The sequence below is a fragment of the Polypterus senegalus genome, chromosome 2 (assembly GCF_016835505.1).
Source record: "Polypterus senegalus isolate Bchr_013 chromosome 2, ASM1683550v1, whole genome shotgun sequence".
NCBI lineage: Eukaryota > Metazoa > Chordata > Cladistia > Polypteriformes > Polypteridae > Polypterus > Polypterus senegalus.
Window position 1 is genome coordinate 278,987,127 of NC_053155.1, and position 19,574 is coordinate 279,006,700.

General features: G+C 36.9%; 1 protein-coding gene across 1 annotated transcript; it reads right to left on the reverse strand.

Moving 5' to 3' along the window:
• Positions 1-1,200: 1,200 nt before the first annotated feature.
• LOC120524525 (olfactory receptor 51E2-like) lies at positions 1,201-2,190 on the reverse strand. Its single transcript, XM_039746360.1, has one exon. It carries the CDS (start codon positions 2,188-2,190, stop codon positions 1,201-1,203), a length of 990 nt encoding a protein of 329 aa, XP_039602294.1.
• Between the last annotated feature and the right edge of the window lie 17,384 nt (positions 2,191-19,574).

Below are 19,574 nucleotides of genomic sequence, written 5' to 3' on the forward strand. Positions count from 1 at the left end.
AACACAATATGAAAAACTGAACTATATTAATCAACATATTCTCAGTTTGTTTAATAAGCACAGCAAAGATGGGGTCAATTACAGTATATATAGTTGTATTAGTGAATAAAACTGTACAGGATACTACCTAAACATTATATGTTTAAATACTGGGCAAATGGTGTAAACATATTTTGATACTTCTTTTATTTATTGCACCATGAAAGGTTTGCAAGTACAGTACTTTGTGAAAAACAAAAATAATAATAATAATAACAATAATAATAATACATTTTGTCTAGTAGGCACTTTTCTTAAGCACTCAAGGTCAACTTACAAAGAATTAAACAACAGTAATTAAAATGAACAATAAAATCAAATAGCAATAAGGTTACAAAAGTAGTAACAAACATATAAGATAGCTCACTGTAACAGTGGTAAAATCATAGTTGGTATGCCAGTTTAAAAAGATATGTTTTGAGAGCAGTTGTAAATTGTATTATGGGGTCCTGCTGATAAATGTGAGAAGGAAGAGAATTCCAGAGTCGAGGGGCTCCTATAGAAAAAAAGTTTAATGTGCAGTACAGAGAGTAGAGCTGCAGATAAGGATCTCAAGGAGTGAGAAGGAGTGTAAGTCTGAAGGAGATCAATGAGGTGAGGAGGAGCAAGATTATAGTGAGCTTTAAAAGTTAAGAGTAACAGTATTTTGAATTGCATTCAATAGTAGATAGGAAGCCAGTGAAGTTAAGAGAAAATAGGTGTGATATGTTCAGTGGACTAAGAACATGTGGTTATCCTAGCAGCAGAATTTTGTATAAGTTGTAGGCACTGGGTAAGTTTTTAAGGGATGCCAGAATGGCATTGCTGCAATCTATACATGAATTGACTGAGGCATTAACCAATATTTCAGTATTATGTTGCGTAAGAGCAGGACAGAGTCTAGAAATATTCCAGAGATGGAAGAAGGCAGTCCAAGAAACATTATTTATGTGGGAGGAAAAAGATAGGGTACTATCTAGAATGATATCCAGGCTCTAAGCATGGGAAGAGATGTTTGTGATAATGTTGTTAATTAAAATGGAAGAAATGAGCCTTAGCAAGTGCAGATTTAGAGTTAATGAGGAGCACCTCAGTTTTATTGCTATTTAATAGGAGAAAATTCTGAGATATCCATGTCTTTATGTCTTTATGTATACTGCAATACTCAGAATAAATATATAATTATGTTTCAAGTTCTAATTCTTGGCTTATATTTGAAACAGAGCACATTTTTCCTCCTTTCATTTTTTGTAAAATTTGTTCTCTGATCTCCTTTGTTCTGACACCATAGATAATGGGGTTAAAACAACTGGGTAACATTAAATAGAGTACACTCACTAAAATGTGAGTATCGGTTGAAACTGAATTTCTTATCCGATATGCAAGGAATGAGCACAAAGCTAAAAGATAACCCATCAGGATAACAATTAAATGTGTGCTACATGTATGAATTGCTTTTTGTCTTCCTTTTCCAGAAGCTGTTCTGAGGACTGCATGGAAGATTTTAAAATATGAAAAGAAAATAAATATTAAGTCCACACCTGCTACAAAAATGATAGCTGCTAATCCCATGATGTTGTTTTTTAAAGTATTATCACAAGCTAAACTCACCAATGACATGTGATCACAGTAGCAATGCTCAATCACATTTGACGTACAGAATGTCAAATAACCTGCTGGAATTGTAAAGATAATAATGAAAATGCTATTTCTTATTAGCGCTGCTATAGACATCTTTAGTAAAGTAGAATTATTTATATAATCATTGTAGCGCAATGGACTGCATATTGCAACATAGCGATCTAAAGCCATTACTAAAAGTACAGTTGACTGAAATGAGCTTGTCAAGTGAACAAAAAACATCTGAACAAGACAGCCAATTAGAGAAATTTCATTCCAATCAAATAAAAATGCCAGCAACATTTTTGGAGCAAAAGTCATGGGTATGGATAAATCTACAGCTGCTATTGTGCATATTAATATATACATAGGAGACTGCAGGGTATGTCCTGTGCGAATTGTGTGTATGATTACAGAATTTGAAGATATAGACAATATAAATAAAAGACAAAAAGGAATGAAAAGCAATTGCCTTTTTTCCAAGAATCCCGGAAATCCAATTAAAATAAAGTTACTATAAGAAAAATTGTGTTTTTGAAGATCTTGCATCATTTTTCTACCTGTATTTTCTATGTAAAAATTAAATGTAAGATTATTAAATGATTTTATAATAGCCAATAATTACCTATTTACCTATTTATATTTACTTTGAAAATATTAACTCTTTTGTACATTAAAATGGAGACACATAACATTGTATGCCACTCTAACATTAGTTAAGAATTTTTACATATTCAAATTTAAAGTCACAGAATAAAAATGTTTTGTAATATATGAATATGTAAACTTTCTTAGCAAAATAAGGCACAATTTGAATTTTTACAGATGAAATTGTTGTTTCCCAAAGCACACATATAAAGAGTTACTTTAATCTTTTAATAAAAAATGTTTACCTTTTTAGTCTGATTTATTTTAAAGTTAAATATTTCCATGACCTGTCTTTGGCAGTATAGAGTCTCAGGAAGTCAGAATGTCACAGCTGTATCAAAATGAAACAGGGGTGCCAGTTTAATGCATACACTGAGATGAACATCCACCGTCATACACATGGAGCCAATTCATACTTAACATAACAATATGTGCATCTGTTGTGAAAGGAAAGATGTTGTGAAAGAGGATTTCAATCATTATCCTTTCAATAATATTAAAGATTCATAACAATTTCATATTGAAAATTAGTTACAAACACACCTCTGCCATCTTTCACCATGAAAAGTTTTGTTTTCGGATGGGGGTCTTACACAATTAGTGCATTGATGATTTGGATAAGCAAATATTTCATAATACTGTAATCAAGATATTATGAACCTTCTCTTTCATGACACAGTTGCTTGGTGCTTGAATAAATCCTAGTTGCAACTAATGTAGCAGAAGTAGTCCAATTTTGCACCATGTTAGTTGAAGAGTTATCAATTTACCTAAACTGAATGTTTTTAGGATGTGACAAAAAACGCATAAAAACATGGGAAGAAACATACAGTGCACAACTAGTGATAAGACTGCGAATAAAACCTAGTCATTATAAGACAACTCTAACCACTGCTTTAAGGCACCAAGATGTTGTAAACTTGAATAAATAAAAACATAAGATCTATTCACATCTACATGTTTTAATTACATTTTTAAATGTTTCTACTTTTTTAAAAATTGATTTTTAAAAACAACTATATATGTATAAATGAAATAGTAGCAAAATCCAACCTTTTCATTGTTTATGCTTTTAATATAAAATGATGTCTTGTAAGTGCCTGTACTCACTTAATGATAATCGATTATCTCTCTGGATTAACAGTCTGAAGCTGCCCAGTCTTAAATCCTTCCTCATATTCCCTTGTCAGTTTTTTTTTAATTGGTTGTTAAATGCCTTAGTAATACTTGCATGTAACCTTTTACACTACTTTATAAATTGAAAATAATGGCAGATATTATTCATATGTTTACTTGATTTTGTGACATGTTTTAACATAATGGCTATCTCATTATTTTCTGATTAATATAAATTTACTAAAACATTTATCTACAGGTAATCGACATCAACAATGAACGGATAATTACAACACATTGACTTGGTTTCACACATTTCACAAGTAAGAAGGAATTTAAACTGGTGTGAAGAGCTTGTCATACACAAGGTCATGCATGAAAATCTGTGTATCTTCTCACCTCCTTAGGAGAGGGTGAGAAGCTTGTGAACAGTTGAATATATACATTTCTTATCTTACTGCCAGGAAGGAAGATGGTTGCTTTACTACAAGATGTGTTCTTGAGTCACTTAAACATTCTTCTGAGAGAACAAACTGTGGAAGGGACTTAACAAGGAGGCAGTATTTAAAATATCTATTTACAGGGTAAATGAGAAGAAAGAGTGAAAGAATATAATTTTAATAAGCATTAATTAAAGCATTTAAACATTTACACTCCAGCACTCTGTTAATTGGCAAATAAGATTATGTGTTAGAGGTTGTCTTGTAAAATGCATTAGTTATTAAGTGAGCCACTCAATTGCCATTGTATGAAGTGCCAAGCCTTTCATTGCACCATAGTATATAACATAGCCTACAAGCAGTCAAAAAAAGGTTTTCATCAATCTGTGGGTTTCAAAATATGATTTCTTATACTAAGGGTGCAGGCATTGGATTAAAATGCCCACTAACAAGCCTCAAAATTATTTGTGGAAATGCACTTTCCTAAATGTGAAAATCAACATGACAGTAAGCTTATTATTTAGGAACATTGTGGCCAAGTTGCCAGAAGCTACACAAGATACAGCAAAATATGAAAATTGCCATACTAACTGTCTGGCACAAGAAGGTGAGTTTCACATTGCATGAGTTTAGGAGACAGTGGGTATTTCCTATCTGTCCATTTCTACTTGTTGATGCCTGTGAAACACCCATAATCCTTGGCAGGAGAGAGAAAAAGAGAGAGAGAGAGAGAAAATATACAATGTGCACAAAACAGGCAAAACATTGAGATTACCATTGGTTTGTTAAATGGCATCTTTAAGAATACTGCCCTACAGTTTATTCCCAACAACTGTGTGAGAGCACTGCTATAGTCTGTCCATTCATCCATTTTTAGATGAGTCCAGATATAATGTTGGAAGCACCTATTACAATACCTCATGTCTGTCTGACGTCAGCATACAGTGCACAAAGCACCTATTGTGATAGCCCTTGTCTGCGTGTCTATCCATTTGTCTGTTTGTATGTAATAACTCTGCACCCAGTGGACTAATTTTGTTGAAATGTGGCTCACTTATACTGTCAGGAAATTAGTCAAGACAGTTCAATTTTCATTGAGATATCACAAACAGATAATGTTATACAAAGTTTTGAAATTTCAAATTCTTCCATTAAAAAGCTTTAGTGAATCTACAAATCAGATCTTAAATCAGAGAAATGTTCTGTGTGACTTGAACTATATTACTTTACTGTTTCAATTTTACCTTGACAGTGGTTAAAGCAAATTGTATATTTTCCTCATTTCACCTCTGATATTCATTACTGACGGCAAACAGATCCCCAGCACAAGTTAAAGAAGCACCAGCAGACTGCATGCATGGGTAGAAAGTTACTTGCTGTCATCAGCTGCTTGCATGGGCCAGTGTAACATGGCAATCCCCTGTCTTCAAGTCAAACTGTGGAAACCTCTGCATCAACAAGTTCTTTCTGCTTTATGGAGTCTTCCCAGCAGCTTGACTGAAAGCAGAAGAGAACCAGTGCATCAGCATTTCACATCTTCTGATGGTTTTAGTTGTATGATCCTCATAGTTGTGAAAGTATAAAATGCAAGCAAAGGAAACAAAAAAAGTACACACTGCATCCCTGTTGTTAGTCATTAGCACTAAAACATAAGTGACATGATAGTTATAATTTAATACTAACCCTTACCTATTCTGTTTCTCTTCTCGGTACTCAAATGTGGCACTTTGTGCCACAGCCCACCTGCCAAGTTGTTTTGCCTGCCTAAGGTAAAGTCATCCCTGATGGAGGATCACAGGAATCATTGGGTAGAGGGGTCCTTTCATCAGATTGGCTGGCCCAGTGCTGTTTCAGCTGTGGAATGGTCAAATAGGGGAGGTAGCTTGATGGCTGAGGTCTCCAGGACTCTAAACAAATCCAAATCGTATTTCGTGATATCATCTACTGTTAATTTCTACTCCATACTTGTAAAATTTTTATTTTTATACTGTATTGAGGATTTGTTCTGTTCTGTGTATTGTATTGTATTGTCCCCCTTCTTTTTGACACCCACTGCACGCCCAACATACCTGGAAAGGGGTCTCTCTTTGAACTGCCTTTCCCAAGGTTTCTTGCATTTTTTCCCTACAAGGGTTTTTTTGGGAATTTTTCCTTGTCTTCTTAGAGAGTCAAGGCTGGGGGGCTGTCAAGAGGCAGAGCCTGTTAAAACCCATTGCGGCACTTCTTGTGTGATCTTGGGCTATACAAAAATAAATTGTATTGTATTGTATTGTATATGAATTACATACCCAGTGACTTGTAGGCCATTATGCACTAAGTAAATAAACACTTTATTAACGTGATACTAAACCACCCTCACAGCTCCATTATCTGCAGTTTATAATGATAAACAATGTAGCAGACAGTGTAATTTGCTATGGTGACCGGAAGTTCCGGTCACAGCAACAGTCTCGATTTCAGGTTATGCATCCTGATAAATAACTGAAAGATATAAAAAATATCCTGATTTTAATAGCCTGCCAACCTAATGTTATTCAGTGCCACAAACATTGCTCCACTTAAACAAACATCGTCACAATATATTTAGAACAAAGTGCATGAAACTCCAAAGGGGAAAACTACTATGGCTAGACAAGCTCAACCAAATATGGAATTAATTACAAACTTCTTAGTAGTGAGAAGTCGAGCAAAATGACACCTGTATATTATCACTGTATATTAATATGGGGTATTTGTGTGAGAGCGAGTGACCCCTGTGATAGACTTGAGTTCTGTCCTGGCCTGTTTTCAGCCTTTTGTCCAGTGGTTGGGGTAGCCTCACAATCGTGAAATGGACTGAGAAGGTTCTATAACACATACCTACTGGATTTAGTCTATTAGTCTATCGTACCTAAATGTTATGTCAATCATACATTTGCTAACTTGTTTTTTTTCCCAAATGCAACTCACTAGCTGGTATTACTAGATGCAGTTGTTTTTCAGTCTATTTATGTCATTATTATTTCATTATTTAATCTTAATTGTTTCACATTGTGTCCCTTCTTAAAGGGAATTTATTTTGTGCATGGTTTCATTTCACCTCCTGTATGTAAAGTCCCGTTGTGTCACTGATCTTCGCACAAGCCTTAGAGAAACAAATAAAATAACATGGTGAGAGAGACTAGTGAGAAGAGTACATGGGAACCTATCAGTAGTTGCATTTACATGTACACACATAACCAAGATGCAATAAATAACCTAGTTAGGGAAGAAATCTGGTTTCTTGAAAATTCACAATTACACAGGTAAGAAATCTCCTCCTTCCTTGGAGGGATCTCAAATTCCTTCACACCAGTCTTACCAGACCATCTCTTTATGGACATGGCTCTGCGTACAAAGACACAGACACACTGGAACATAAAAAGGCCTTCCACATAGTGTTACCACAACGTTGATTAGTTAATAGGTAAGCTCTCAGAATATTTTGTACAGATAATTTTTAAAGATTGTCAAGGTTTCTTCTTCAATTTCATGTCTTGGTAGCTTGTTTCAGATTCCCACAGCTCTTTGAGTAAAGATGTGTTTCCTGTCTTTAGTTTTAATTGCTGTTCAACTTACTTTCTAATTTTTATTCTGTACCCATCACTGGAACTAAGATGCCTAGCACAAACCCTGAAAAAAAATCCACACCATTATCCTTCCTCCACCAATCTTTACATCATGCAATCCTGAAGGTGGTGTTCTCCTGGCCTACGCCAAACTCAGATTCATCCATCAGACTACCAGATTGCGAAGCGTGATTCCACTGTTCCTATGTCACATGGTGTCACATTTTATGTCTCTAGCCATTTCTTGGCATTGTGCACAGTGATCATAGGCTTATGTGCAGCTGGAAATCCACTTCATGAAGCTCCCTACAGACAATTCTTGTGCTATTGTTGCTTCTAGGGGCAGTTCGGAGCTTGTTGTGAGTGATAGGTGATTCTTATGCAATATTTACTTCAGCTCTCAGCAGCCCAGCTCTGTGAATTTGCTTGGTCTACCATTTTGTTGCTGAGTTGTTGTTACACCTAGAAACTTTCAGAGTAATAGCACTTAAAGTTGAGCAGGGCATATCTAACAAAGTACAAATTTCACATACTGAACTATGGCAATGAAGACATCCTATGATAGTGCCATGTTTAAAGTCACTGAGCTCTTCTGTATGACCATTTCTACTTGTGAGGGACATTTGTATGATACTGGGCTGATTGTACGGCAGCCTGCCTAATTATTTGGTCAGAAAGAACAGCATCTACACCAGAGAGTAGGTTAAACCCCTTTTCAGGATTGCATCAAGAACTTTAATAGATGTCCATACATATGTGTGTATGTGTGTACAGTATGTGTGTGTGCGCAATAGCCCTGCAGGGTGTGTCTTGCCCAATCTGAACATGAAGCAGGGAATTTTGCACAGCTGCTCCACAAAGGCTCCAGCTGAATTTAAATAGTTATGTTCTAATCCTCAAGTATTTTAGAGAGTTCAATTAGTTTGGCTACTGGACAGATGTATGTGTTGCCTTTAATGTCAACTTCTGCAGCTCTTATTCTGCCATCATCACTTGGTAAGACTGATGACCCGTCTGACGGGCCACAGAGCTGTAGGTAATTACAAGTCCATTATTAGGACTACCTGTCCAGCCTTTAAGATCCAGCTTAGAGTTCTGTTACTTCTGTCAGAGCTGGAGATTTGGCAAATAAAAGTGAAGGAACTGACTCCAAAAGTGATCAGCAATGACCTGGCATTGGGGTCCCAGAAGTTAACTAGGTTCATACACAGTTTGGTTGGTGGGAGATGCATCCTGCCATCCCATCATAATCAAGTTAGGCATGATAGGGTCCAGGTCTGCTATGCCCAATGATACATACCCTAGCCACTTCAAGTTGAGAATGCATTCAACCTCAATTAGAACAGTCATCAGATCTTTCTCTGATACAACATGGTCCTTGAGAATGACTTGTAAGAAAGACTTATCAGATCTTCTAGTGTTTCTGGTGTTCCCCCCACTCTGCCAAAGTATTGGGCATGAGGTGAATTGAAGCTGAAAGAAAGTTTTTGGTTAGCTAGTTGGGTTTTCAGATCTGGTTCTGGTGCAGAAAAGGCCTCCTAGAGCTCCCAGTCACCTCCTCAAAAACCAGTTCCCTGATCTCATAGGAATTCCTAAGGGTTTCTTCTTCTTAACACAAAGCTTCTGACCGCAAGTAAAAAAGCATCTGTATCCATACTGCATAGCAGGTCCAGAGGTACAAATCTAGTAAAGCATTTGAACATTATATCCCACCTTTTTCTTGTCTTCTGACAATTTTGATTGTATAAGGGCCAAAATAATCAATCCCTCTTGACCATAATGGAGAATGATGAATTTATAGTCAAGCTGAGGGAAGATCAGTAGGGCCCACGATTTACAGCGGCCCGCGGAATTGAATGCCACGCCACGGAATTTAGGGTTTTGCATCGGTAAAATGCCACGCCGCGGAATTAACCTAACTGCTGTGGAAAATACCAAATCTGAATGAAATCTCACCATTTGAGACATATTGATATTAGTATGATTAGTTTTGATTACTTCTTTAAGTTCTTTCTTTAGCCTATTGCATCATCTCAATATCTCGTTCATTGCTACTGAAATTGAACAAGGTGGAGCTACAGTCCAGTTAAAGAAGCTGTCAGTGTTGCTACAAAGTACTGATAAACTTAACGAGCTGAGAGCTGAACTTGAATTTGTGTCTGTTCACTTCCAGCCAATTATGAACACTCTGACTTCTTTTGAGGCACAGTCATTCATGGCTGTCGATGTCTACAACAAAGTGTCTGACTTACTGTCTTGCCTAAAATCGTCCGGATTTCCAATTGCAACCAGCAGCTGTGAAGATGCAAAGCACAATGCTGATGCTAAACTTTAAGAATATTTTGTGGGAACCAAACAGCCAGCAATAGACCTATTCAGATCTGTGAGAATATTTGATCCACAACAGCTACCACTCTTATCGAAGAATTTTGCTGATCATGCACACTCAGTGCCAACAATGATGGCTGCAGCAGATGAACGGCAAGCTTATCTGGACATAGCATCTCGTGAAGTAATTCCAGCTGATATCACTGCTTTTTGGCGTGCCTTAGAGGACAGACTGCCTCGCTTAGCAGCTCTTGCTAAAGTTTACATTGCGTTGCCGATGTCTTCTGTTGATGTGTAACGTTCGTTCTCAAAATATGGATCGTTGTTGTCACCACTGCGATATTCTCTGTCACAATAAAACCTACGAGCTTACAGTGACGTGTTCTTCAACAATAAATAAACAATAACTTTAGAAACATTATTCGATAGTTTGTTGAGAATAATATTATGCCTACATACGTTTCAGCATAATTTGCCTAAAGCAAATCTGTGGATTAAAATGTGCAGATGTGAACGCTTTGATATACCTATTTGATTAGTATTATGAATTATGATTGATTATTATTAAGGATTAAGAATAAGAAAATTTGCATTTATTTTGCTTGGGTTACGAATTAGTCTTATGGACTTCTGGTAATGCATTTGCCGCGCCGCGGTACACCGCAGAATTTAAAAAAACATGCCGCGGAATTTACAATTTCTTGCCTCGGTAAATCGTGAGCCCTAAAGATCAGCCATTTTAGGTACAACCGGTTATCTGCGCCAGTTCCTACACTCCACACAACTTCTCTGGTATTTCTTTACTGCCTAATGACCTCTGAGCATCCAGTAGGTTCTTCTTAGTTCTGCAAATATTCTTTTGGGACCAGCATGCAAAAGATGATTATCATAGTCTTGAATCATTAGCATTGCCACTTGGTGTTCTGGCGCTAGTAATATAGGATGAAGGGCATGTTCAGATAGTGCAGTCTGCCACCTACTCTTCTGCAGACATGGGTAGAGCAGCTGCCCTGTATAGAGCCTGATACAGTATGTGGCCATAATGAGATCATCCCACGATTTGCAATTACTCCAGTCAAGTATGGGAGTCCTGCTAACTGATGCATTACCACAGAAGCTCCCCTGATTCCTAAATAGCTTTAGACTGGTCTAGGAATGCTGTGCCATGATTCCATCTGCTAGTTTGAGACAATCTCAAGAGGGTTTTGCCACAGGTAATGACATCAGCAGGATTACTGTCTGAATCAAAATAAGTTCTCCAGTTCTCCAGATCCTGTATGTGCGCCCACAAACACTTTAGTCCAGCACTGTGGTTGAATCAGACCACACGGTTATCTGTGTAATTTTCAGTGTGTGTTCCTGTTGCAGCATCCTTGCCAAGTGAGCTCCAGTGCTGGACTAAGCTGGAGACAGGGCATAGATAACTAATCTGATTTCTCTCGTGTGTAATTAATTACAAATTGATAAACAAATCCCCTCAAGCACACACAAGAATTACAAAAAAAGAAGAAAAAAACTTTTGATTTGACTAATGATAAGAGAGCAGTCAAGATGGGTCCATGTGTTTGACACTACTGATGGTGGATGTTCATCACAGTGAATGCAATAGGCTGGCGGCACTTCACCCTCTGATATAGCTGGGATGTTATGAATCACTTAGATGCACCACGACGTAGAACATTTCTAAAAAGAAAGAAATACTATACCATTTTCCAAGCCTTCTTAATCCTGAGCAGGGTCACAGAGGTTTGGAGCCTATCCTAACAAGCAGAGAAAACAAGCCAGGATCAATTCCTGGACAGGATGCCAGTCCATCACAGGGTGAACACACTCCACTTAAACATTCACACTCTAGGGCCAATCTATTGATGCCAGTCCACCTAAAATGCATGTTTTTGGGAAGAAACCACACACTAGAGGAAACACACAAAGACACTGAGGAAACATGCAAACCCCACACAGGGAGGAACTAGGACACTAACTCTGGCCACTGTGGTGTGAGAAACAATGAGAAGAAGAAAAGAAATTGTATTTGTGGTTTTGAAAAACAACATTTATATTCCTCTGTATGAATTGTAACTGTACATTCTTAATTTGAGAAAGAGAAACAAAAACATCTTTACTTATATTGAAATGTGACATTAAACCTAAATATTTTAAAAGCATTCCTAAGATAATGTTACATTGTTGCCTGTTAAGAGTGCAAAGTCATTTGTTAATATTGTCAAATTAATCTAATTATCTAAGAATCTACTGTATATTAAAAAGCCAAATGCTTATGTTGCTACAGTGAAATTGACCTTCAATTTCTGAGCTACCACTTATTATAAATTTCAATAATAATAATAATCATACATTTCATTTTTAGGGGCGGCACAGTGGCGCAGTGGTAGCGCTGCTGTCTCGCAGACCCGGGTTCACTTCCTGGGTCCTCCCTGCGTGGAGTTTGCATGTTCTCCCCATGTCTGTGTGAGTTTCCTCTGGGTACCCCAGTTTCCTCCCACAGTCCAAAGACATGTAGGTTAGGTGCATTGGCGATTCTAAATTGTGCTTGGTGTGTGTGTATGTGTCCTGCGGTGGGCTGGCGCCCTGCCTGGGGTTTGTTTCCTGCCTTGCACCCGGTGTTGGCTGGGATTGACTCCAGCAGACCCCTGTGACCCTGTAGTTAGGGTATAGCATGATGGATGGATGGATTTCATTTTTAGGTAACCCTGGACATTCATGGAAAGTATTGGTAGAATAATGATGCAAGATCTTCAAACACACAACTTTTCTTATACTAATTTTATTTTAATCGTATTTCCAGGATTCTTGAAAGAAGACAGCTTCTTTTCATCCCCTTTTGTCTTTTATTTATACTGGCTGTAGGTTCAAATTCTTTAATCATACACACAATTCTTACAGGATGTACCCTAAAGCCTCCTATGTATTTGTTAATATGCACTAAAGAGGCTGCTGATTTATCTATAACATTGACCTTTGTTCCAAAAATGTTGTTGGGAATTTTATTTGACTGGAATGAAATTTCTCTTATTGGCTGTCTTGGTCAGATGTTTTTTGTTCACTTCACTAACTCATTTCAGTCAACTGTACTTTTGGTCACGGCTGTTGATTGCTATGTTGCAAGATACAATTGCGCTGCAATGATTATATTAATAATTCTTCTTTAATAAAAATGTTCATAGCAGTCTAAATGAGAAATGGTATTTTTATTATTCTGCATGTCAAATGTGATTGAGCATTGCTACTGTGATCACATGTCATTAGTAAATTTGGCTTGTGAGAATACTGTAAAAAATAATATCATGGGCTTGGCAGCTATCATTTTTGTAGTAGTTGTGAACTTAATATTTGTTTTCCTTTTTCATTGTAAAATTTTTCATGCAGTCCTCAGAACAGCTTCTGGAAAAGCAAGGCAGAAAGCTGTTCACACCTGTAGTACACATTTAATTGTTATCCTTATGGGTTACCTTCTTGCTTTCTGTTCATTTCGTGCATATCGGGTAAGAAATTCTCTTTCAACTGATACTCACAATTTAGTTAATGGGCTCTATTTAATGTTACCCAGCTGTTTCAACCCAATTATCTACTGGGTCAGAACAAAGGAGATTAGAGCATTCATTCTTTAAAAAATGAACAGGGGAAAAATGTCTTCTGTTTCAATTGCAGCCAAAGAAGTACTAACTGAAAAAAAAATGTTGCTTTTAAGCAATAAAACATTGTTCATAGAGTACTCCAGTTGCAAACAGTTTATGATGTAATAAATCAAAGAAGTTTTAAAACATGTTCATACCATTAGCTCATTTTTATAGTGGTATCATGTATGGCATTTATTTTTATCGTTTTGTGCACTGCGTCATTGGTGCTTTTCCTCTAAAATAACATTTGACTTTTCCTCACTAATAGAGCCTAATATAATTGACCAAATTAAACATATACATGTGTAGTTTTTGTGTAGTGTAGATCTACATGTGTAGTTCACAAAAAAATCCATATGTAAAGATCAGCTGCTAATTTATCGATTTCAGTGTAATAACAAGTAGCCAGTTAGTGGAAAACATACACTCTAGATGATTAAAAGAATTAATAATTTACTTATTTACTTTAATAATTGCTATTGTTTCATTTTTAAAATAATTAATGTACCATAGCAATAATTATTTCAGTAAAGGATAATTATTTTAACTGTCTTTCATCATGTTCGTCATTTGTACTTCATATTGTGTGTCCTATTCATTAGTTTATAAATGTTATACTCTTGTATCTAAATAAAGGCATCACTTCCAAAAATTACTGTATCTAATTGCACAATGCACAATTATTAATGATGAGTGGGGCTGTTAAACAGGGCATACCACATGTTGACTAATAAATGTATTTTACAATTTAAACTATTAACTTATAAATTCATGTTTTGAATGAATTACAATAAATACACACGCTTTTTTGTTGCATTTGCTTACTTTGACTGGTTTATAAATTTATCATATTTAGATGTTTTTCAAACAAAGCATTCCTACAGTATTAGTGTGTTTGTGTGATGTGATGACACACAAGTGATGACACACAGCTGTACTTATCAATAGCACCTGATGACCCCGATTCTATTGATTCACTAGCCAAATGTCTGACTAGTATCTCAGAATGGATGAATAGTAATTTTCTCAATTTAAATAAAGAGAAAACTGAAATTTTAGTGATCAGCAATAATGGATACAATGAGGCTATTAGAAATAAACTGGATACATTAGGATTAAAAGTCAAGACGGAGGTAAAAAGCTTAGGGGTGATTGTTGACTGTAATCTGAATTTTAAATCACATATTAATCAGATCATTAGGACAGCATTTTTTCACTTAAGAAACATAAGTAAAGTTAGACCTCTTATATCACTGAAAGATGCTGAGAAATTAGTTCACGCGTTTGTTTTTAGTCGACTAGATTACTGTAATGCACTCCTCTCTGGACTACCCAAAAAAGATATAAATCGTTTGCAACTAGTGCAGAATGCAGCTGCTAGAATCCTAACTAGGAAAAGAAAATCAGAACACATCACACCAGTCTTAGCGTCACTACACTGGTTACCTGTGTCATTCAGAATTGACTTTAAAATTCTGCTTATGGTTTATAAAGCCTTAAATAATCTCGCCCCATCTTATATATCGGAATGTCTGACACCTTATATTCCAAATCGTAACCTCAGATCCTCAAATGAGTGTCTCCTTAGAATTCCAAGAACAAAACTTAAAAGAAGTGGTGAGGCGGCCTTCTGCTGTTATGCACCTAAAATCTGGAATAGCCTGCCAATAGGAATTCGCCAGGCTGATACAGTAGAGCACTTTAAAGCACTGCTGAAAACACATTACTTTAACATGGCCTTTTATAACTTCATTTTAATCGTAATTTAACTTAATCCTGATACTCTGTATGTTCAATTCATCATAACAACTATTCATGGTGGCTCTAAAATCGGTACTGACCCCTACTCTCTTTTCTGTTTCTTTTTCCGGTTTCTTTGTGGTGGTGGCCTGCGCCACCTCCACCTACTCAAAGCTTCATGATGCTCCAACAATGATGGACGGATTAAAAGGAAGAAGTCTACGTGACCATCATCATCATCAAGCCCTTCCGTGAGAATCCTAAATCCAAAGAGGACTGTTTCATTTATGTTAGGTAGAATGCCCAGAGGGGACTGGGCGGTATCATGGTCTGGAATCCCTACAGATTTTATTTTTCTCCAGCCGTCTGGAGTTTTTGTTTTTCTGTCCCCTGGCCATTGAACCTTACTCTTATTCGATGTTAATGTTGATTTATTTTGTTTTATAATTATGTCTTTCATTTTTCTATTCTTTAATATGTAAAGCACTTTGAGCTACTGTTTGTATGAAAATGTGCTATATAAATAAATGTTGTTGTTGTTGTTTGTTAGTAAGTTTGTCACCCTCTGTTCCCACTGCTACCCCTTCCTCTTTTCTATAATAAGCCATTATTTATAAATGTTGCTGCTCAATTTTTAAAACATGAACTTTACTGTGAGGGATACATCGGGATCAAGCCAATATTTCCATGAAAGATAGCCATTCTCACAATTAAGCCCTTATTCCATCCATCCATTTTCTAACCCGCTGAATCCGAATAGGGTCACGGGGGTCTGCTGGAGCCAATCCCAGCCAACACAGGGCACAAGGCAGGAACCAATCCTGGGCAGGGTGCCAACCCACCGCAGTAAGCCATTATTATAATATGTAATCTCACTAGAAATTATAGAGCACTTTACTAAAATCCTTCACAATGCTGTACTACGCTCGGGACACAGCATAGATAACTGTTTCATAGTTCTGAATTGAAAAGGTGACTTTTAAGATTTTTTTATGGGTGGCGAATAAACCAAATACCCAAATACCAAATATGGGAAATACATTAAAGTCAATAATGCGTTAAAAATGACCCAAAGGACATGGCAGTGTTTTACATGTGTAGCAGCTGAAAAGAAAGTCATGTCATTTTTTTTTTTTGTCGTTTCTTTAGCAGAAGGGACACATTCACTCAAAAAAAGCATTGGCAAGACACTTAGGATGTTGTTTGTTCACACTGGTTGGATAACACCCATAATTCTTTTTTACTCACCTTCTTCTACCAGTGGCTTAGAATTGCAGTCAGGGGCGTAGTCAGGAAATTATTAGGGGGTTGTTTGAGTAAATTATACTACCGTTTATCATCAAACAGTTTGAACTGTTAGATATATGTTATTCGTTATCGTTATATCGTTTTATATATACAGTCAAACTCGGTTTTAACAAGCTCGGTTATAATGATTTCTCGGTTATAATGAAAAAAAATTATTTTTGAAAGATATACCAGCTATTTGTATATAAATTTGCCCTGTTATAATGAGCAAAATCTTGGTTATTACGAACAATACTTGACCACATTCTGGACATTTGCAAGCAACTAGCAGAATAAATTTCAATATGCAATAAATTTCTTACCTATTGCCTGGAACAATGTGACGACTGTTACCATACAGAATTGCTTCAGGAAATCAACATCTGATATTTTTGAAGAAGAGGATGAATTTCTGTTATCTACATGGGTTTGCCAGAACAATATTGAAATTAATAATGTAAATTATTATGACTATCAACACGTAGATGACGAATTGTTTACTAGCGGAATTCCTACTGAAAACGAAATCATAAACGCGTTGCTTCAAAAAGAAGACGACGATGAAGATGACAAGGAGGAAGACGCCGCTGGCATATTGGATTTAACAGAATGCTGTTTACCAACATTGTTTGATGCCAAAAATGCCTGCAATAGATTAATGGCATTTTTTCAAGGTACTGACGCGAAAAAGCAAGCACTGGATGCTTTAGGTGTTTTAAGAGGCAAACTGCGTGACTATAGATTACAAAGTTTAAAACAAAAAAGTATTTTGGACTTTCTTAGAAAATAGTATATCGTACTTAATGTATGTTTTCATTATGGGCTAAATGTATATTTTTTCAATAAATCACTATTACTTTAATAGACTGAGTTAGTTTTTATCAAATTCACATTTCCCAGTTATAGCGAATTCCGCTTATAACGAGCAAATAGTGTCGCTGCCGTCAAACTCACTATAACCAAGTTTGAATGTATGTATATATACAGCCACTATACCCCGGACACACACAGGCAGGCATCTATTTACAGTCCCTTCTTGCCACCAGTCCATCCGCCTCCACTCCTCCTCAGTCTTTGTCTTCCTCCTCATGACCCTGGCCATTCAATGGAGTGAGGTGGCTCCTCTTATTCAGGTCCCAGGAGTGTTCCAGGTGGCTCATTAGTATTAAAAGGAATTACTCCCTTGTGTGCTGGAGGTCCTCTATAGGGCTCTGCAGCTCCCCCTGGCGGCCCCATGGAACCCAACAGGGCTTCACCAAACTCCAGCTCCCAACATGCCCTGTGGGAATATGCGGTACCACAGCCACCCAGGTGGCCTGCCCTTTTGTGTCCCAAGGGAGGTATTGCCTCACCAATGCCCTCTCCCCTGGTCCTTCCACTTTGTTGGCATCACAGCCAGGTACTGGCTGTAGCTGCCCATCACTATATATATAAGTGGTTCAAACCGATAGTTAACAACTGCTATAAAGATATGTAAATACAAAATCAGATACTTATTGTTTCTTAAACAAATGCAGAAGAAATAACAATCACATGCTATAAAACAACAGTGTATATTTCTAAATAAAAGCTTCCTGTTTGCATGTTGCAACCTTTCTAAACAGGGAGAACAATCATAAGTGGGATTAGACAACAAAAAGAATAAAGTAAATGGGTACATATCACAGCCTAAATGTACTCATTTTTAGACACACAAATGCCACATAGACAGGCTGATAGAAATTTGTAAGTTGTATATATTTTAAATTTATATAATCTGTTATTTTTCCACAATCCCTAAATAATAATGAGTAAATCAATCCCAGGGTGTATTGAAAATCCCCCTACTCCTTCAGAAGTGCATGCTGTGTATATTTCTGTAATATACACCATATGACCAAACGTTTGTGGACATCTGACCATGACACCTATATGAGCTTATTGGACATCCCATTCCAAAACCAAGTGCATTAGAATGGAGTTTGTTCTCCTTTTGCAATTATAACAGCCCGACTCTTCTGAGAAGACTTTCCACAAGATTTCAGAGTGTGTCTGTAGGAATGTGTGTCTATTTAGCTAAAGAGTATTTGTGAGGTCAGCTAATAAATATAGATGAGAAAACCTGGCTCACAGTCTGCATTGCAGTTCATCCCAATAGTGTTCAACAGGGTTAAACTCAGGAATCTGTTCAGACCACTTAAGTTCCTTCACATCAAACTTTTCAAACCATGTCTTTATGGACCTGGATTTGTACACAGGGGCACAGTCATGCTGGAACACAGTAAGGTCTTCCCATAACGGTTGTCACAAAGATAGTAGCATACAATTGACTAAAATGTCTTTGTATGCTGTAATATCAATAATACCCATCTCTGGAACCAAGGGCCCTAGCCCAAATTCTGAAAAATATCCCTCCTCCATCAAACTTTAAAGCATGCACTGTGCATTCCGGAAGGTAGCATTCTCCTGGCATTCACCAAGCCTAGATTCTTCCATCAGACTACCAGGCAGTGACGCATGATTCATCACTCCAGAGGACATGTTTCCTCTGCTGCACAGTGCAATGTTGGCAAGTTTTACACCACTCTAGACAATACTTGGCATTGCACATAGTGATCTTAGGCTTAGTGTGAAGTCATGGAAACCTATTTCATGAAGCTTCTGACACTCAGTTCTTGTGCTGATGTTGCCCCATTGGGCATTCTGGGTCTCTGTTATGAATTAGGCAACATAGGATAGGTGAATGTTACTCACTTATGTAATTCAGCACTCGTTGTCCGAGCTTTGTGAGTTTGAGTGGTCCATCACTTCGAGGCTCTGCTATTTTTGCAAATAGACATTTCCATTTCACAAAATATCACTTCCAAATTACTAAGAAATGTTACATACTGACTCGAATGTCAATTTGCCATGCTATTGCTTGCTAGTTATGGCTTTGTTGACATAAAACTATGATTGGCATAGGCTCACCTCATGGCTTGTGCTTCTAGTTCCATTGGAAACCTGTAGATTCAAGTCCAGTTCTTTAGAACTGAAATACAGTAGGTATTTTCAACATCAAGCTCTTTTATATTGATAATGGATAATTGTTTTGAGGTAGAAACAGAGTTTTGCCACAACACATTAAATCAAAGAATATACCCTCTTAAATGTGAAGGCTGTCCAACATCTAA

Coding starts and splice junctions, on each gene's coding strand:
- LOC120524525 (XM_039746360.1), bottom strand. CDS start 2,190: ATGATGCAAGATCTTCAAAAACACAATTTTTCTTATAGTAACTTTATT.